General features: G+C 38.0%; 2 protein-coding genes across 2 annotated transcripts; one reads left to right on the forward strand and one right to left on the reverse strand.

Annotated features, from left to right (window-relative positions):
* Positions 1-11,369: 11,369 nt before the first annotated feature.
* On the forward strand, positions 11,370-11,690 carry LOC128740394 (vitelline membrane protein 15a-1-like). Its single transcript, XM_053835935.1, has one exon. It carries the CDS (start codon positions 11,370-11,372, stop codon positions 11,688-11,690), a length of 321 nt encoding a protein of 106 aa, XP_053691910.1.
* Positions 11,691-20,076: 8,386 nt separating this feature from the next.
* LOC128740395 (vitelline membrane protein 15a-2-like) lies at positions 20,077-20,475 on the reverse strand. Its single transcript, XM_053835936.1, has one exon. The coding sequence runs from the start codon at positions 20,473-20,475 to the stop codon at positions 20,077-20,079; it is 399 nt and encodes a 132-aa protein (XP_053691911.1).
* Positions 20,476-22,171: the final 1,696 nt, after the last annotated feature.

A 22,171-nucleotide genomic window follows, 5' to 3' on the forward strand; every position in this document is an offset into this window, starting at 1 on the left:
TGATACCCCATTTGCCATATTTTCAAAGAGAACTCCAAATGACCATTTTTGAGTTCCGGTAGAACCGACGCAGGATGTTCCGGAATGCCCAGATCGGCTCGAAATACATCCAAACGTCCACTAAAGAGCTCGCGTAGAAAAATTCTGTCTATTGACACCCCATTTGCCATGTTTTCGAAGAGAATACCAAATGGCCACTTTTGATTTCTGGCAGAACCGATGCCGGATGTACCGGAATGTCCAGATCGGCTCAAAATACATCGAAATGTCCTCTAAAGAGCTCGTGTTGAAAAATCCTGTCATTTGGCACTCCATTTGCCATATTTTCAAAGAGAATTCCAAATGGCCACTTTTGAGTTCCGGTAGAACCGACAACGGATGTTCTGAAGTGTGGGCCATAAGTCAGCGCTCTACAGGGTAGTGTAAAAGTCATTATTAGGGACTACAAATAAAATGGGTAACTTTTGCGCAGTCAATTAAGTAGATTTCTAGTTTTATTGCATCTGCTACTTATGACGTCAAAAAAAATCCCACCGCGATCTGGAATATCTCCGGGAAAATGAAACCAGAATTTACCAGCATATTTTTTCATTAAAGGCCAATCTAATGTGGTTTTTTTAAGACTAGTTGCATAAAAATCGATTAAAAATCAGATGAGATAGAGCCAAAAGTGTAACTGAGAGTACCTTCATTTTTGATGTCGGGGACGTAAAGGTTAATAACAGCAAACGATTAAGAATTTCCTAAGCTACCTTTGACTCTAATCATATTACATAAATGTTGCAAACAGCCAGAGATATGAAATGACTTCGAATGATTGATAGCTTAACACTACTCAGCAGCAACAAACTTTGAACGCGTTGTTCTCGAAATCCGGGTTTTGTCACTTGGTTCGGTCTGACTTTTTTTTTTCTTTTTTATGTGTGTGTGTGTGTGTGTGTGTGTGTGTGTGTGTGTGTGTGTGTGTGTGTGTGTGTGTGTGTGTGTGTGTGTGTGTGTGTGTGTGTGTGTGTGTGTGTGTGTGTGTGTGTGTGTGTGTGTGTGTGTGTGTGTGTGTGTGTGTGTGTGTGTGTGTGTGTGTGTGTGTGTGTGTGTGTGTGTGTGTGTGTGTGTGTGTGTGTGTGTGTGTGTGTGTGTGTGTGTGTGTGTGTGTGTGTGTGTGTGTGTGTGTGTGTGTGTGTGTGTGTGTGTGTGTGTGTGTGTGTGTGTGTGTGTGTGTGTGTGTGTGTGTGTGTGTGTGTGTGTGTGTGTGTGTGTGTGTGTGTGTGTGTGTGTGTGTGTGTGTGTGTGTGTGTGTGTGTGTGTGTGTGTGTGTGTGTGTGTGTGTGTGTGTGTGTGTGTGTGTGTGTGTGTGTGTGTGGATATTATCACTACGACCAGCATTTTGATCTATTATGATCTTATCCTGGTGTTGTTCCGCACTTCATTGTTATTGCAGTATCGCTATAGAGTGAGCGAACTTTCTTATTATCCGTGCTTAAAGTGTCGGTGTGTTTTTCACCCCTTTTTCCCTCTACGCTTCTTACTATTTTTCAACCAATCTAGCTCTAGAGCCAGGAAGTGCGGAGACTAGTTACAATTTGTCCTTGGACAAGAGGCTTCATTCGCACCTCGAGCAAGTATCATTCTTATAACCAGTCCCGGCTAAAGGCTTCAAGGTCGGTAAAGCAGAGTTCAACACAGAGTGAGGGTGTGTATGTATGTGTTCCTTACTACTTATGCATTACCAAGCTCGTTCTTAGAACCAGCAAGCGGATACAAGCTATGATTTGCCCTTGAACAAGAGGCTTCATTCGCACCTCAAGCAAGCACCACTCTTATAACTTGCCCTCGCAAGAGGCTTTCATTGTTAGTAAATGCAGAATGCAGTAGGAAGGATGTGGACGGGGCTGGGAATAAACCCATGCTAAAGTCACTTAACATCGAATGACCTGACTCTACTAAGATTCGAACCCACGACCGCTCGCTTGTCAAGGCAGACTCGGTAACCTTGTGGCTACAGGGCCCCCCTTCGGTCTGACTTCATACCGACCAAACCAGTTTTCGAAAATTGCAAAACTTCGATGGCACGTTGATCTATCCACCTATTATATCAATATGCACGATAAAATTTAATTCGCATATGTTGCAAACCAACGGAGACTGCTGAAAAATCATCAATATTTTATTATGGTCGCTATAAACCAAATCGATCCAAATGATCTGACAGTAAAACTTTTAACTTTTCTGCTCACGGATGTATTTTCAATTTAACAAAGCTAGCGCACTGATTTAGCTTTTTACCAGAGCAAGCTGTATGCTATATAGCTTTGTAGCGAAAAGCTTCATTAGATTATAGCGCTAACTGTCAAGCAGTGAAAAGTATAATTGGTTTAATTACTGCTTTCTGCAGAGGTTATAACAATTTTTGTTGGAAAGCAATTTTATAGCGGTCATAAGAAAGTTCTGGCCTGAAGCTCATAGTTAGATTAGCGGTTTCATGAAATTGGTCATGAAAACCACTACAGGAACGTAGTAAAACTTAGAATTGCTACTTGAGATAGCTATTCCCCTAGCGGACCTTAGTTTCTACCATAGTTGGTTACCCGATCTCTGCTAAAGTGACTCGTGCTGCTGTATAAGAGGCTGAGGACTACTGTGAAGTCTATTTTATTCCGCAGGTACCGACTATATGCATTGTCCAGCCGTTTGTCACCCCAAAAAACATCAATGATAGTACGTTAAAATGTACGGAATTGCGCTTTTAAACGGCGTCAAATTGTAAGCAGCAGTCATAGAAACAAAAATATTATTCCCGATTGAACCAATAAACGCAAGCAGTAATTTCATATCAAACTAAAGGTTTCATTTAAACTTTTAAATCGTCATTTTAAATTCTGTCAACTAGCCAAAAAGTACGTAAAAGGTTTGTAATCCTAACAAAATACACCTTCTAGCAACCAAAAACACGTAAGCACGATACCCCTATGGCCTTTATTATGAAAAATAAGCCATCGCAACAGAAAATACCTACTTTATTGCCGTCTTACATGTAAGAGCAAAGTCTAAAAAAAATTTTTGGACGAAACTTTTGGGCTACGCCGTTTTGAATTTTTAAGGGGGGACCCTACTCTGGAAAATCGGAAAAATCGAATATTATTTTTTTACATTTTCGAGAGGTTTATACCTTCAAAAATGTCACACCAAAAAGATTTTTCGATATCTGATCTCGTTAGAAAGTTATGGCAAAAACTGTGGGATCACCTCAAAGGAAGTGCATCGCTGCACGAAACTTTAAACGCGTTTTTCTCGAAACCATGCTTTTTCAGCTGGCGGTACGTGTATCTCAGAATCTAGTGGTCCGATTTGACTGAAATTTTTTTTCAACGTGTAAAAATGAATTATCTAAATTATTACGTAGCCGTTTTTTGATAACTCAAATTTTAATTTTTTTATAAGCTCGCAATTAGTGATTTTTGGTGAAAAACCCGATTTAATCCACCTATTGGTGAAAGGAACCTTTGTTATACCATATAATTTGTCATTTGAGATAGAATTCGTTAGAAAGTTAGAAACTGGCCGTTTTTCTTGCACATTTTATACGACTAACAATGTTCTGGTTGTGCAATTTCGAGTACTTGGCGGTGTCGCATGACGGGTTTGTTATGATTCAAGGTGCTTCTATGTTCAAGTTTCATATATTCCGGAACTTGTTCTGAACATATCTTCGGAACCGTACATCCGTTCCAAATTCTGTTCAATAGAATTCTTCTAGGCCACAAAACTTTGCGTTTGGTAGTTATTCAGTCAAATTGGTCCAGGCATTTCCTAAAAACAGCTGTTTATTGTTATATTTTCACTACTGAGACTGTTATGCCGTTTTTTGTAACTTGTGACTGACATAGTTTGATATTTTTTTCAAAATTTTGGGAACAAACTTAACATTACTGTTTGAAATATTGAAAACATGAACAATTTAAAGATGATTCCTAGGCTTATCTCAAAAGTGGTGAAATTCACATGGGCCTGTTATGGGCAATAATGGTAGTTATCATCAACACATATGCATGTGTATGTAATATACTGATAAATTTGTAGAATATTTTTTTCTTGGGCAGGATTAATATTTAATGGGGAGCCTTTTGTCTTCAGAAATGTTGAGCCCAGAGTATTTTTCGGTACGTGGTCTCGTTGAGAATTTACAGTAAAACTGTGGGATCGCTTGAAGGGAAGTGCAATGCTGCACCTACAATAGTTTAAACGGGCTCTCCTCAAAACCATACGTTTTCAGCGACGGTGCGTGTATCTCAGTATCTAGAGGACCGATTTGGCTGATTTTTGTTTTGACGTGTAAAAATTAATTATCTAAATTGTGACGTAGCCGCTTTTCGATATCTCAATTTTTATATTTTCGCTGTATTTTCAAAAAAAATCGTTACACTTCGCAACCAGTAAGAGGTAGATAGTTACTATGTACGGCAAAGTTGCTTATTTTATTGTGTTCTACAACTTTTGTGGAGACACTGTACTTTTTTGGGCGCATTTAAAAACACAAAAATTTGTAACACCCTAATAGGTAGATTTACGCTCACCCTAATAGTGTAGAAAGTTACGCCATATTTTTTAAATAAACTCTTTCAAAGACACAGTACCTGTAAAATTAAGCATTTTTGCGCTAGAGCACATGATCGCGTGTTTTTCTATCAGCAGAGTTTGCTTAAATGATTTCATCAATGTTTTTCAAATAACTTTTGATTGTTAAAGCCAATTCTAATGAAATTTGGCAGATATGTTCACAGCGTTAAGGTCTCTCGTTTGATACTAAGATAATTGAAATCTGATTAATTATCTGGTTAAAATCGTTATGAATAATTGTAAATGTTCTTATGCTGTACACGACTGCTCATAACTTTCAAATTAAACGTCCAATCAAAAAACAAATCAATAGTGAACTATGAAACTATATTACCTACCAAATGAGACCAAATGTGCATAAATCGGTTTAGCCATCTCTGAGAAACGTTCGACTAATTGACACCTTGAAAAAGCACATTTTTAAGCATAACTTTTGAACCGCTTGATTGTTTTCGATAAAACTCTCCCAAAAAATTTGCAGTAGCAAGAGCCTTCATTTGATACTAAAATTGTTGAAATCGGTTGAGCGGCTCCGGAGAAAATCGTCACGGAATTTTAACATTTTTGCTTATAACTTTTAAACAAAGTGTCGGACCGCAAAAACATTCAATAGTGATCTACAAGGTGATAACACCTTTCAAATAAGCGTAATAGCAAACGAATCGGTTCAGCCATCTCCGAGAAACAGACGACTAAAGTCAAGCGTCACACACACATACACACACACACGCACACACACACACACACACGCACACACACACACACACACGCACACACACACACACGCACACAAACACACACGCACGCACACGCACGCACACACATACAAACACACACAAACACACACACAAACACTCACACACACAAACACACACACACACACACACACACACACACACACACATACACACACACATACACACACACATACACACACATACACATACACATACACACACACACACACACACGCACACACACACACGCACACACACACACACACACACACAGACATTGCTCAATTCGTCGAACCTTATCGATTGGTATATGTGACTCGGCCCTCCGGGCCTCGGATCAACTTTGTGTTTTTCGACCAATTTTTAAACCTTTGTTATAGTATAACAAAGGTAAAAAGACTTTTATTTTGGAAAAATTGCCGACATTCTGGTAATTTTTTGAATTTTCGAAAACCCCTACGTAATAGTTTAGGTATTGACCTAAAGCTTCAAAATCATCATTGAAATCCGTTTTCCGATACTCCGTTGGTTCCCGGTACGTACCGCCAGCAAGCAACTATTTTCTAAAGAGTATCCACGCGCCCAGCTGACACCAGCATAATAATCACTATTTTGGCATTCAAAAACCAGAAAATACATGTTCCAATATACCTCAGCCTGTAACGAAAACACCCCAACACTTAACTTTGATTCCAACATGCGAGAAAAATTTACGAAAGTCCATTATTTTTCGACCTTCCAGAGTAGGGTCCCCCCTTAAAGGACAGAATGCTACTGAAATCTTCTTTTAAAAATCTTCAGTACCTAACACTTTGAAAATGAACATAAATTGCATAGGTATTGCGTATATTTGCTACGTTTTTTGCCCACTGGCGACGATTTTAGGCGTTTCGAACTGCATTGAAACTATCTGGAATTATTTCCGATTAAGTTACCGCAACCTATACCAAAACACATCAATACATCATGTAGGTTAAACCCAAAAAACTAAATCATTGAAAGGCACATTAACTATCTTGGGCCACGTTGGTCTTATCTGAACATGTTCCGGAGACTCTCGAGAACCGCCAGGCAAGTCAGGTCAGCTTTGAAAATGAAAAAAACTTCTTTTGCGAAATCTGAAATCACACAAAAATTTAAAAACTAGATCAATGCAAACCAAATCTTACAGATCTTTGATCTGGACATGTTCGGGGGTTAATATCATGGTCATAAAAACCGCAATAAGACTACAATAAAAAACAAACTGTTACTTAATCTTAATTGAAACTTAATCTGGAACATTTCCGGATACTCTCCATTCAATTTTATTAACGCATAAAATTAGAATAGAATAAATAAATAGAAATATAATATAAATAGATAAATAGAAATATAAACAATATTACGCAATTAAGAAGTTATGCTTTTCAATTTTTTATAGTATTTATGAATTTTATTGTAGAAAAACAATGCGCATATGCTGCCAAAACGAAATCAGTACCAGCTACGAATTATGTTCATTTTGGTAATGATATTGAAGATTTTTATTCAATTTTTATGAGCAATCTACCCGTTAAACTGAACAAAGGCCTTACTCAAGCATTTTCTACAGGTATAAGATGGCAATACATGCCTACATTAACTGTTATACATGCAATACATGCTGGCATTAACTGTTTAGGTGACTTATTTTTTAGAATAACGATTTGTGGAGCACAGTGGAGAGAATCACACGAAAATGAGCAGTAAAGGAAAAAATAGACTGACAATGAAACACCACTATCGGTCACAGGCACAGATTTTGAGCTTATCACATACATTATAGTGTAGTCCTATTAATACACAACTTCGCTATATTACTCATATTGGTGTAATCCAAGCAACTTTTTAGAGAAAAACCTTACTTGAAATTTGTATGAAAATGTTTGTCAAAGCTTGTGATCCCGACAAGACGGAATAAAGCAATTCCAAATTTACTCGTAAATTTCATAAAAACAGTTCTTCACACATTTTAAAAGCTATAATAAATGTATTTCCGTGTGTAGTTTTCATGTTCAGAAAAACGAAAAATTCATTGTGGTCAGAAAACGGGCTGATGGGTGCTACTAATAATGCCTTGCAAGAGATATAAATCTGTAGCCTGCATTATATCATAATTTCCAAATTTGCCGAAACGTAAATAAATTTTATTTTGAGTCAGCATTTATGAAAACATTTAGTGGAAAATATGAGCACAATAAAAACCATACTCAAACTGGATCTCTCTTAGTGGAAGCTCCATCCACAATTTTCAAGTGCACAAGTTTCTAGTCAGTTTAATTGTCAAATATTATGACTATCATTGTCTAACGAGTGAATTTATAATTTAGTGCGAGTGGATCACAAAGGTCAACATTTGTACAATTACACATCAAAAATTTTGTATCGTTCATTGACCATGACCATGTCCAACAAAAAGAGGCGTACTTACATATTATTTAACTACGTGTTAATAACTACACGCTACACCTTCAAACAACCATTATTCAAACGAAAAGTATCAAAATAACAACAGCGACATGTAACCGGAGGTGTTTGCCACTCAAATTTAGTCGACGTGCGCAAAAATGGCACATTCAGCAAATTCACTTTATTCCGTGAGGGCTAATATATTTTACCGGCAGGCAGTATGGTTTTTTTTCTCGGTTTTTTCTTCTTCTGTGGTTACAGGCTGCCAATAGCGTCACAATCTATTGGCTGGCCGCAGGGAATGTCGACGAACCCGCGAAAATGATGGTTCGGCAATGTGGCAGGCAGGCGCATCACGTTGCTGCTGCTTGAATAAATTTGTTTTCTGAAACAAATTATTTCCTTTCTTGCTTACGCCGTATCCAATAGGGTGACACGAGGATGAAGGGAAAACTGAATGACGCAAACATCTTTGATTCGTTTACGACGGTTTTAATTTGATGTCTCAAGGAATTTTACGAAGTGAATACGATTAAAGTTTCATCAAATTAAGCAAACCTTGAAAGGGTTTCTGTATAGTTCAAAATTTGAGCCAGGTTGAACCCCAATGTACCGTTCATCCGCAAACTCTTGGCAAGATTTCTACTCAATTCTTTTTTCCTTTCTTTTCGAGTACAATCCTGGATAAATAAACTCATACTCGCTGCTCGAAAGGAAAAATTGCGAACGTGCTCTGCGGAGTCTCGATGGAACAAGATGTGCGAAGTTGGAACGACAGATGATGAATACCCGAGAGCTGGAGGATAGTTTTTTGCTTCTTTCTTTTCACATTATTAACAGCTACAAGTTTTCCAATCTGTTGAAGAATTCAAGGACTTCTGCTGTTTTATTTATAGTTGGTCGTTTATGTGCCGAGATGAGCTGGACAATGAAAATTAATGTGAACATAAAATGTGACTGAAGATATGATTTTTTATATAAAAATTGTTAAAGAAATTAGCCATTGAAAAAAACTTTGCCGGGTATATTTGTAAAACATTTGGAAATTAAAATTAAGGAAGATGTAAAACATGTTTCGCCCTTTTTTATTGTAGTGAGGTGCTTAGTTGTTGCCAGGCAAATTAGAGGCAATTCAAATGAGACGAGAAATAGCCAAGAATACTTTTCCAGTGGTAAAATTTCATCCAGCACATTGCCAGAGGCCCTTTCGTCCAAATGTTTTTTTGATATTAAAAACGAAAATATCATGAGACTCGTGAATCAACTGAAATATGCTTCAATGAAACAATGCATAACAATTTTTCCACATTGCAAGTAACCTTTAAGGTTTTTTTACATACTTATGATGGCTTTCATTACCAAAATTTGCCTTGAAAACAACAATAAGAGTGTTATAAAACTCATAAACATAGGATGTGAATAGAAAACAATAATTAAAACATATTTCTGACTTTGACCGCGTCAGTACACCAGGTTTGTGACTGCTTACGAAAAATTTTAACATAATTTGTTGTATGCATTCTGCACAATTTCACACACTTGCTTGAAAAAAAAGCATCCAAAGTTTACAGATGAACGCGTTTGAATGATTAAGTCATGCAAGCCATTTTATGGCATCATTATTCACAATATTTTAAATGAGAAATATACAAAAGTTAAAAGTAAAAGAGTTTTGAAATGTTATACAGCTGAACACCCCAAAGGAACGATGCACCACAAAGTGGGTGAAAATATTCACCTCACTGCCTGCTTTGAATGCTTTCGCTTTGCTAGGAATTCCTCCGTCAACTCCGTAACGTCACTATTTAATATTTAACCTAGGAAATAAAGTATTCCATTTCTCCGAGCGCTGCTTCTGGTTTCGACTGCTGCTATTTGCCTAGAATTTTTAAATTTTTAAAGTCGTTTTAATCTCTGTCTCTCCCCTTTTCCACTGCACTATGGAGAGTGTTTGCTTTGCGCTGATGGGAATTCTGCTGTGTACATATTTCATTATGACAAAGTGGGGGAGCGACGATCGCATCCGGTTTGCCGCAAGGGACAGTAGTGATTGAATTCAACAACAGCTGGCTGACCGTTTTAATGCACTTTAAATGCAACGTTAACCGACACGAACGCAGCAGCTCAGCAGGATACGGATATGTTTGCGCTTAGAAATCGCATCAATCTTTCCGCTGTGATCCTCCAGGCCACGGGGTCGGCGGGGGAATCAAAATTGAAATTGAAATTTTATGGCCTCACTCTGTCATCATCAACGCACAGCCGACATCACATTCAGCTCAAGTGGACTGACTAGCACTACTCAAACAGTGCACCGATATTAAATCAACAGAATGTTCATCCTCAGGCTAGGAATTGTTCACCAGAATTGTATTCAACAGAGTTATATTGATTATATTGCGTAATGTAAAAGAATTCTAAAAATTACTTGAATTTTTAACTAAGCAAGTTTTAGTTCACATCGCTTATATTTTAATTTTTACTTTCAAATATTAAAATTTTACCACCCTAAAACCCCATTCAATGTATCAAAAGCAGGGTTGCACTTTCGATACTCAGCGAACGGCTCATTCATTCGATTCGAATAAATGTTTGATGAAGGTGCAGCATGGCTCCACTCACTACTGTTGCTTTCGCCACGGACCTCCCACGGAGCAGGACTCGAAGCGCGCGAACAGCAGCAGCAGCAGCCAGCTGCCAGCAAGCTCGGTGCTCTCGATAATAGCTGTTTTAATTGCTTATCTTGATTTTTCCTCCAAAGCACAACGTCATCACCATTTTATCTTGTTCATGGACCGTCGAGTCGGTTCGAGTAGGTTAAGCACCAGAAGCCAAACGCCGGAGGTGAGGGGGAAGAGGGAATTTGTGCATTCGGAAATTCGGATCATCCACTGCGGGTAATATATTTGATTGATGAACAAACAATTCGAATGGAAATGGAATTATCTCGAGTATGGCTTTCGGAGATATGCATAAATATTATTATTTTTTTGCATTTTAAGCATAAAAAGATTCACTGAACAAACATTCTGCGTGAATTAATTAATCATTTTGTTCGAGCGAACATCTGGTAATCGCGACGCTTATCAGCTTTTAAGCCATTGGAGTGAATTATTTCTAGGAAAACGATTTATATAGAAAACAGAGCAGACAATTGAATAGACGAACAATCATTAATATCTCCTTGAAATGTTAACCAAGTTAAATGGTAGTTGCTAGACGTTAAAGTTCATGTCCTTTATCTGCATTGAAAAATGGCCGATAGCAATGACAAAAATGAAACAGTTTATGTTATTTCCTGTCAATTTAAAAAAAAGTATAATTTTCATCATCCACTAATTCGAAATTGCACTACATGAAATCTCTGTAGTTAATTGAACTGACCCGGGTAGCTAATTGAAGCCAGCGTGAATTATGACGCAATTGTCCTCAGTTTCGGCATCGCCGATAAATCGATTTCTGCTGGTCTCCATCCTCCAGAAGTCAGCAAAATTTTCATTATAAAACCTGTTGCTTTTCGTGGAACGAACCAACAGTTTGCATTTTTATCTACCATCGAACACAACAAGTGTGTCTCCGGCTTCCAATATGTACAAGTTAGTCGTTCTTGCAGCGCTGGCAGCCGTCGTCGCCGCCGATTACGCACCACCGAAGTACGAAGCACCGAAGTATCACGCTCCGGCTCACCATGCTCCAGCCCCTCACTACGCACCGCCAGCCCATCACGCAGCACCGGTTAAGTGCGGCGCTAACCTGCTAGTCGGATGCGCCCCGAGCGTAGCGCACGTGCCGTGCGTCCCATCGCACGGAGGATACGGTGGACACGGTGGCGGACACGGACACGGATACGGCCCCGTTGGTAGCCCACACCGAAGTGCCGACTCCGAGGCATTCGAATCCTTTGAGTAAGCGTGAAGCCGTCTACGGACATTTGCGGCACAGGGTAGCAAGCAGAAATACTCGCCTCTAGTTGGGAAATAATGATTAAATTTTCCAAACGTCGGACAGTAGCAGCGAAAAGAGAACATGTAGTTAGCTAGTGAAGTTTTATTTTTAATAAACTTGTGGTTTATAACAGTGGTAACAGTATGTTTTTGTCCAATCGTTCCTGAAAATGATAAGGTTTCCGCTTGTTTTGTCCACTTTAACCATTTGAAAGAAAAAAAATTGTGGCTCTTGTTGAAAGAGTGGAGTTTTCCATATCAGTTGGTTCACCAATAAACACGGATATCAAAATGTACCTTTCCCATAATAGGGTTCTGAACAAATCCTCGTGATTACACGGATCACGAAGAATTCTCCAGTTGAAATAAAAATTTTTGATTTTTGATTAATTCTGTCTAATATTTATTAGGAACTAATATTTTGTGTTTTTCGGGTTTTTGAATAACCATGCGTCACCTTTTCCATTGAAATGAAGGAGGCGCCTCATATGTGAGAAACGTTTTGATACTGTAAATATTGTGTGAGGTTCCAAGCTGCTTTCACTAGTCATATTGATCAATACTGTCACGCTCTTTCAGAACAGATTTAAATTATTTGACAGTTCCACCTTGACCAAGCAAAGTTAAAAAAAACAGAGAGGTTGTGTACAAGACACGACCGCATATAGGTGACGCAGGACTACGTAAGTCTCTTTGTGGCGATAGTAGCACATATCCATGCATGTAATAATACAATTCTTCATGTAGGGTAGCCTGCTGCACGTTTGGAAAATTCGATTATTTTTAAATGAATGTAAATAGCGCCCCAAATCTTACTCTAAACATCAAACCTAAGCCATCCCTTATATTCAACTTGATTTAGAAGAAACTAGGTGCATATTTTCTTTGAAAACCTCGTGAGTCATAAAAAATTTATTGGAAACTTTTTCGAGCCAATATTTTTTTGTTTTTCTCTACGAATTGGTTAAGGCTTTTTTATGTATTTGATATGTTTTGAACTGCTCTTCAACAACAAAGATTATTTACATAGGGGAGAGTAGTCAACAGTGAGACAACAGGAACAGTGAGACATCGGGAATAGCTTCGCCATAAAACGTACAAGATCCATGATATTTTCCTGCAAAGTAAAGTTTGTGAATCTATATCACATAATACAGTTTGAGAAAAATTTATTAATTTTTAAGTATATTTTTCAACAAAAGTCGTTTTTGGGGGGGTCAAAGTAAATTTTATTGCGAACATTTTCAGGTGATTTTTAATGGCAAATCGCATAACTAATCCAAATTAAAGTTACTACATGGCATCTCATAGGAATGAGAGATAAAAATAAAAAATATAAGACCATCGAATTGTTTGCTAACACCACTATTTCACTATTTCTTATAAAACATTCCTATTGGGAACAGTGAGACAAACAGATGTGGGTAATTTCCAAAAAAAATTTTTGAGTTGAATTGTAAATCAATCCATATGATTTGATTGTAAATGAGTTCTGAAGTGTAAGTTGAAGGTCAGATAACCAGGATTTGACCTTTATATGAATATAAATGTAGATGTGAGAAAAATCGGAATTTTCAATACTGCAGAACAATAATGTATCCTTTATGCACAAAATAAACAGTACGACTTCTAAATTATTCTTTGTTACCAAAAAATATGGTTTAAGTTTAATTCTAATATGTGTCTCAGTATTCAATACTCGTTGTCTCACTCTTCCCACCTACTGGGGAACAGTGAGACAAAAAGACACCTTCACATTTGCGTTTGTAACTATTTTATCTTTTAACCAAACGGGCTGAAACATTTTTTTTAGACAACTAGAAGGATATACCTTTCAAATGGATTAAAGACCTCGTTGGTAACTATCACCAAAAAAATTTTAAAATTTTTGGAAAAAAAGTGTCTCACTGTAGACGTCTCTCCCCTATATATGTATTGTAATGATATAAAAAATGGCAACAAAAGTATCCGTCTTTAACAACACAAAATATTTCACTTCCAAAAATATGCTTAAATATCTCTCAGTTTCCGCATACATGCTATAAATGACGAAAAAATGATGCCCTCAGTGTGTTCATGGAAAAAAGTTTGCGGTTATAGAATGTTTTAAACAATAACATTTTTATTACCGTAGGACTACGTCTTACCGCAGGTTGACAAACACTTACTCGCACCGGACGGATAGCTCTTGGCGAACTTTTTATACATAAAATGGTTGCAATCGCTGCTTAATAATATTTAATCAATTTCTAAATTAAATTTCTTCATATTAAAAAAGGGTCTCGATTATGGTGCGGGTTCGATTTTGGCAACATAGGCGGCACGCATTTGTTGCCAAATTCGAAATCCTACTGTATATAAGCAAGCTAAACTAGTTTGCAATAAGTTTCGTGCATTTTAATGCTTTATACTGGGTTGGCGGTCAAGGGTTAAATAAACATTTGCGACCCTACCGGTTGCTATTGTCTTCCTTTGCCCATTATTTTCGAAGTCTGATTAAGTTTTATGGACCGAAAACAAAATTGGTCTCAACCTGCAGCAGTCTCCCCTATACATGCTACATGCAGCATATATAGGGTTTGTTGAAACTGCAGGTTGAGAATATTCAATTATTTTCGAATGAATGTTAAAAAGCCTGGGTGCTAATTCCGTTATCGAAATTTGACCTTCTATTGTTTTACGCCAGACTTCGCAACCAGCAGTTAGAATACAGGACAGTGCGGGGTCAGTGCTGAATGAATGTCAGAATGTCAGCCAGAATGAATGATAGAACCTCAAATCTTACTTCAACATCAAACTCTATTTAGTTAGACATATATGCATTTATGTTACGTTAAAATGGTTTGGTTGTTTTGCAGGTTGAGAAATTCAAATTTTTTCAAGTCGATAGTTTTTTACAGCGTTTTATTTATACTCATGATTGAAAGCTACTAAATAAGTTGTTTGCAAAATGTTTTGTACCTTACTGCCTTATACTGAGTTGGCAGTCAAATAAACATTAGCATCACTACGGATCCCTCCTGCCTTGTCTTGCCCACGATTTTCGAAAGACATTAATCTAAATGTAATGCTTGACTATGAAAACTATGCTAAGAATTGCCAATTGTGGAATTTTTGGGGACAGGGAAGGATCCCAAGTAACATTGCTGGTTTTATAACGTATTTATGACGCTTCTGGTGACCAAAATTGGTCATAAAAACCGCATTAAGAGCGTAATAAAACTTAAATTGTTACTTGGGATGATGGCTTATGAGGATTTTTATGAAGTCAGAGACCCCTTCCGCCACCAAGAGGGGGCTCTCATACAAATGAAACACAAATTTCTGCAAAACTCGAGAAGCAATCAAGCAACTGGAACCAAATTTGGCATGAGGGGGTTTTAAGATGCAAGAATTTTTTCTTTGGTGAATTAGAACCCCTCCCCTTTTTCGGAGATGGGGGCAAATTATGACCCCTCCTCCCTTTAAGAGGGGAGGCTCTTTTTTACCTAGGACTACGTCTTTGTTTACTATACTAGGACTGGGTAGCACTTTGTGAAACGAAAATAAAAGTGTAACATTTGAATGAAAGATTTCAAATTTCATTTAGTAGTTATTAACTAAACTACTGAACGAAACTGAACAATTTATATTGTCGTTGGACAGATAAAATGATCAGCAATTTTATGGAGGGCGTAAGAAAACATGATGGTTTGAATGATGCACAAACCTAAAATAGCAATAATTCTGTTGTGTAAACTCTTGAAGCGCGACTGTTAGATAGAAGAAATGTAAGTTATAAATGACTTTGATACATCTATTTGAATTTTTTTGGAGTTTCGATTTAGCAGTATGACCCCAGACAATGATTAGATATTGAAAAATGGAATGTATACATGCGAAATAAAATCGCAGGAATGCTTCTTTAGGGACGAAAGAACGTACTCTTTTCATTAAGCCACATAAGGTGGAAACTTTACTCGATTCGTGCTTCATATGAGTATCCCATGTAAGATGAATCCATGAATCCAAATGAAGTCCCAAATATACAAACGACATGACTTTTTCAATAGGTAAGTTTCCTACACACAGATCAGGGTGTTGATGATTTTTTTTGCGTGGCGAGCGGAAAATCGTGCACTTTGTTTTTGTAAGCTTTAGTGTGAGGTAATTACCGTTAAAGTAGTCGATAAGAGACGATAGATGTGATTTCATGTTTGCTATGATGGATTGAATATTAGAACGAGGGTAAAATAAAGCTGAATCATCGGTGAAAAGCTTTTAAGCTTATAAGAGTTTTAAATTTCCTAAATCATTGATAATTATCAGAAATAGCAACGGACCTATGTTGCTACCTTGAGGTACTCCAATGTCAATCGGGCGCAAAGTACTACGGACACCATTGATTGTTACGAATTGTTTTTGCTCAGACAAATAGCTTTTTATTAGACTATTGGCAACTCCTCTTATTTCATACCGATCAAGTTTTTTTAGAAGAACTTCGTGATAAGGGTATTTTTGAGATCTATGAATATCTATCAAAACCCCAATCCCTTATAAATGAAATACAAATTTCCCCATATTTCAATCGCTAATCAAGCAAATGGAACCGAATTTGGCATGTAGGGGTTTCAGGAGGAAAGAATTTTTTCTATGATGAATTATGACCCCTTTCCCTTTAAGAGAGGGGGCTCCCATATAAATTAAATACCAATTTCCTCATAACTCGAGAACTAATCAAGCAAATGGAACCAAATTTGGCATGTGGGGGCTTTAGGAGCAAGGTTTTTTTTCTAGGGCGGATTATGACCCCTCCTCTCTTTAAGAAGCAGGGCTCCCATACAAATGAAATACAAATTTCTTCATAACTCGAGAACTAATCGGACATATGGAACCAAATTTGGCATTTGGGGGATTTTGGACGGAGGCATGAATTTATTTTAAGATGGTTTGAGACCCCTCACCCCTCTGGTAGGGGGATAAGGACTCTCATATGAATAAAACAAAAAATTTTGCGAAATTCAAAAGCTAATCGAACTCGAGAAATTTTGGACTCATCCATAAAACACAACAGTCAATAACGAGACCACCAAAAACTATCTGCAGCCCCCCGAAGAAATCACCTTTGTCTAGATTTATTGGCTTTCCTAGGTCTACTGACCTCTATTACTTTCGTTCAGTTGGGTCCGAACGAGCGATAGCGAGTAAAGAGAGGATCACCCTGAGGATCGAAATGGTACTTCCACGAAAAGGTTTTTCATGAAATAGTACATTTCGCGCAAGGTGTTATACTGGCTAAGCGATAGGGGGGTTGTTTTCTACTTTACTGTGAGGAAAAATTCCAAATTTGTATATTAAACTACTCATGATTTCATAGTTACGTAATTTCCAAAATGTATCAATGAGGTTGAGCTCCTCGGAAACTTGCAAAACTCGAGATTGTGACAAAGGTCATCCGAGATTCACAATTTATGTACAATACAGTTTAATTTGTGGCAATACGAAGTTTATCGGGTCAGCTAGTCTATACTTATAAAAATGGATTTCTGTCTGTCTGTCTGTCTGTCCGTATGTTCCTTATAGAATCGAAAACTACTGAACCGATCGGAGTGAAAATTTGCATGTATGGGTTTTTGGGGCCAGGGAAGGTTCTTATGATGGTTAGAGACCCGTCCCCCCACTAATAGGGGAGGCTCCCATACAAATGAAACACACATTTCTGCATAACTCGAGAGCATAATCAAGCCTATGGAACAAAATTTTACATGTGGGTGTTTTTGGAGACAGAAATTTTTTCTATGGTGAATTGTAACCTCTCCCCACTTTAGGAGGGGGGCTCCCATGCAATTGAAATACAAATTTCCTCATAACTCCAGAATTAATCAAGCAAATGGAACCAAATTTAGCATGTGGGGGGTTTTGGAGGCAGGACCACAGCGGGGGGCAGCCCCCCGTAGAGATCACCTCTATCTAGGTTTATTTATTTTCCTAGATCTACTGACCTCTATTACTTTCCTTCAGTTGGTTCACCCCTGCGAAATGGCACTTACTACGAAAAGATTTTGGTACAGCCTGCGTAAGATTTTTCGCGAAATGGTATTCTGCGAAACTCTATATTTCGCGTTATGGTCAACCGAGACTTGGTGTTCCGCAAAATGGTATTCGGCGAAATGGTTTGTAATGATGGCGAATATTTAAATGCTATCCGCTTTATTTTAACAGGCTAAGCAATGGGGGGAGTTGTTTTCTACTTTACTGTGAGGAAAATTTATATATTAAAACACCCATGAACTCCCCAGAAACTTGAAACTTTTTGAAAAAAAGTCCCAATATCTCAAAATACCGCTGAGCTACAATCAATCTTTTGATGTCAAAAGAAAGATATTTTTATAAGCATTCCAATCTGGTGATGCTTGTTTGCGGCCCGCATCTGTGTCCAGCTGTTTTTGCCTAAAGAAGGGCATTTTACCCTTCTTTTCTCGACATGAAGAGATGTAAAAGTTCATATCTCCGGATTCCGCTGAGATAAAATTGATCTTTTTTCACCATAAATAAGCTATCATGAAGAGGAATCCAACGACATAGTATTTGTTTATGACACATGGTTGTATCGTGATGCTTTGGCCAAATAAATGGCATTTTACCCTGGTTGTATCAATGATTACCAATAAAAGTGCCCACTGTGCAATAGTTGGACATGCAATATATTGAACCAACCTCAAAGTTCATTTGATAGTTCTCTATTAAGAATTCGTACATTTGAAGTTCTATTTATAAAAAATAATCAGCAATTAGTTAACATGATAGTAATTACAAAATATTTCTTAATGATTTCGTTTTCCTTTCTCATTTTCGGTGCTCTTATCCTTCATTTCTGTTGCTTTCTCGCAATTTTTTTCTTTCTTCACACAAAGCACACTTTTCGTTATTCTTCTATTTTCTGCCGTCTATTTCCAAGCTGTTTCGAAGAGAATAAACTATGTTTAATTCTCTCTTTGATCCTCGAAACAAATTTGTTGGCAAGGTAATAGTTTGGAAAACTGGGTATATCCGTTTCCTCGCAGTTGAAAAACTCCATCCATTTTCGCTTCATCATCGAAACTTTATTTTTATAATAAACTATACCCACCCAAATAGTACCCATAGTTTAAACAACATTGGAGTAACTTTAAATTGTAATGGGACTATTTTTCGTGGAATTGTTGTATTAAAATAAAAAAATCAAAAACATGTTCAAAAAATAGAAAAGCAATATCATTAAATAAATTTTCATCGGACAGTTTTGCCGTATGAAAACCATTTGTAAGTAGTGCCATAAACGTAAAAAGATGTCAAATACACATTCATAATGAGAATCAAATGCACATGCACAATACGCACTTTTCATCCAATGTCAGCTCTTGTACAATGCTTAGGACAATCGTTGCTGTATTGTACAACGACTGAACAGTCAAATTTTAATACTTTGAAAACTATAAATAATTTACTATTTTACTTGAAAAGGTTCAAAAATAGTGTATCGATGAATTAGCTGCTTACAGCATGATATAGTAATATCATTATTTTAAACGCTAATTAGTGAATCATGTTTCTTATCTGGAATACTATTCAAGATTATATCCATTATTATACATGACAATGTTTAACTTGAATTTTTGTTTTTAAACTTGTATTGTGGAATGATAATGTTATAAGAAATAATCCACAATTGATCAAAGTGAGTAATTCATGCACTTTGATGGGATTTGAGCGTATATTTATTCTGGAATTACCGTTTTATTGGACACTGTCCAATCATTGGAATCGTCCAATCATTGGCAAATTACCCTATTTATTTTTACAAAACCAGCAAGAAAGACTTTTATTGACTTATTTACTTTGACGCTGATTTTTTGCATTTTTTGATTTGCACAATATGTTGTAATTTGAGACCACTTATTTCGGTTGTTTTAAATAAGGTTATCAAAAAATCTATCATCAGAATGATATGATTGTACACCAAATTAATCATCTATTTGTGAAAAAAGAAGTTATTCAAAATTTCAAGCTGCAAATTAAATAACACGAACCTTTTCTCTTTTTACTTGCAGATCCAACAATTACAAATGAGGTTCAACCAAAGCGAAGGGAAACGATTGGAAGTAAACAAATCAGGCGAACGTGGATAGTCTTTCTCAACATTAATTGATACAAAAGAAGAAATATTTTCTTTAAATAGTACTTTATTCACCGATAACACAAACACAGTGATCCCATTTGTTCCGCACATTGATTCCAACAAATAATCCGTTTTCTTAGTCCAGTACTAGTGGGCGCGTGTTTCTGACGTCGAAACTGTTCCAGCGAACGGCTTTCCGCCTGAAGTTTTGACCTTACTCGAACGATTCGGCGGAGTCGGCACTGCCACCGCTACGGTATCCGTGTCCTCCATGTCCTCCGTGTCCGCCGTATCCACCGTGACCGCCGTGCGATGGCACGCATGGCACGTGCGCTACGTTAGGGGCGCATCCGACGAGCAGGTTGGCGCCGCACTTGACGGCCGGTGCCTTCGCTGGGTAGGCGTGCACCACCGGGGCATGGTGAGCGGGAGCGTGGTAGGCCGGGGCCGGAGCGTGGTAACCGCCGTGGTGAGCTGGAGCTGGTGCGTGGTACTTCGGAGCCTCGTGCTTCGGTGCCTCGTACTTGGGAGCCTCGTACTTCGGTGGTGCGTAGTCGGCCAGGGCCACACCGACAATGGTGGAGATGATTGCCAAAGCGATGAACTTGTTCATTTTGGTGTTCGGTGGTGGTTCGTTGGGACACTTCAACGCACGATTTGACACAACAGCTACAACTGATGATTGCAGTGACCGGCCGCCGGTTTTATAATCGTCTTTTGCTGACGGGCGCTCCGGCAGGCGCAAAAACGTGTTGCTGTTTCGAATGCTGAACGGAAGCGTGTTCTTCTGTTTAGGTAAGCAAATTGGTGCCTGGGGTCTTGCTGAATTTGGCCGACGGTATGTGTATAGGTTTGTGGGGTTTCTTTCTCCTCATTTGCATTATAGTTGTAGGATTATTTTAGTAAATGTACAGAAGTTTTATGAATTTAAGCCAACATAATGATTTAAACCTTGAAAGGGGATAAACCAAAATGCAGATGAGTCGTTATTCAACCGATTTTCAGTTTGCATACCAATAGATTAAAACTTTGAATAATCGAAACAATTGCTGCATCGCTTCTCGTGTCCCGAAAGCCAAAATTTCAGTGAAAAACATTGCATTGCTTCGATGCTGTGAAACACCACCAGTTCGGTTTCCTATTTGATTGTGGAGCAACAAAACGAGATCATTGCAAGCTTCGAGCAGGGCTGTACAAGTTTAACACGAAAATCATGTTCTATAAGTGAAATCGATAATTAGACTGTTTAATGTATGTTGAAACAAACAACGAACGAAGTTTGTTTAATTACAAAAATTTGGCTCAGAAGAACTTCAAGTTAAATAAAATTTCAACAAACGTGAAATGAAATGCGACCAAAACAAAGAGCTGTTGCTAAAGTGTATCAAAATTTCGATAAAATTTTATTCTATTTGTTTATTTTTAATACTTGTCGATTGTGCAACCACATTTTCTCCTTGCTTTGCTTTCTAATAGTCCATTATTCTAATAGCTCCCATTATTCGAACCGGTACAACTCCATTGCTTAGTATAATACAAGAGTTCCTCAAGTCTGAACCGCTTCATAATTTGCTCTAACAAACATGTTAAAGCAGAGAAAACGATAGATGAAGAGCCCCTTGATGTCCACTTACATACCAACTCGTGACATTCCACTACCGAAGCCAACAGTGTGCACTTTTGCTGCCGGGGGGATCTCTCACCCAATTCAGTTTTAATTTCATTTTTAATTTTAATTCCTCTTGCACTTGTTCTACTCCATTGTCAAGAGTACAAACTCGGTTGCACAGACCTTCAGGCTAACTAATCCGAAAACAATCCCATGAAAACAATCAAAAGCAAATTTCTCACAAAACAGAGAGCACAACCGTTCATATGCAAGGGGGGGAAAATGCACTTAATTTTCCGCTTGCTTGCCCCATCTTGATCGGCCCGCTCGCTCGCGCGGTCGTGGGTCATGAGCTAGAAATAATAGAACGGATGAAAGGTTACGGCTTCCATAGTGATAGGAAACCGATAGCAGCAGCAGCAACGTATTGCCCGACCCCGAGGAGAAGAAGGTCGACAGATTGGCACTATCGACGTGTCGACCGATGAGTACCAGCACCGGGCGACGGGAACGGCCGGATTTCCGAAAAGGGTCGTACGGACGTGTTGCGCTTGCTCTCGTGAAAACATAAGGATGAAATCTTTGCTGAACTGGCTGAAGTGACGGTACTTTTGTCGGTCGGAGCAGGGTTAGTGCAGAAGATTTCTCTTCGAAGGAGGATATAATTGGCCGTTATTGTGAATTGAGATTGCTAATCGTA

This window comes from Sabethes cyaneus, chromosome 3 (assembly GCF_943734655.1).
Source record: "Sabethes cyaneus chromosome 3, idSabCyanKW18_F2, whole genome shotgun sequence".
Taxonomy (NCBI): domain Eukaryota; kingdom Metazoa; phylum Arthropoda; class Insecta; order Diptera; family Culicidae; genus Sabethes; species Sabethes cyaneus.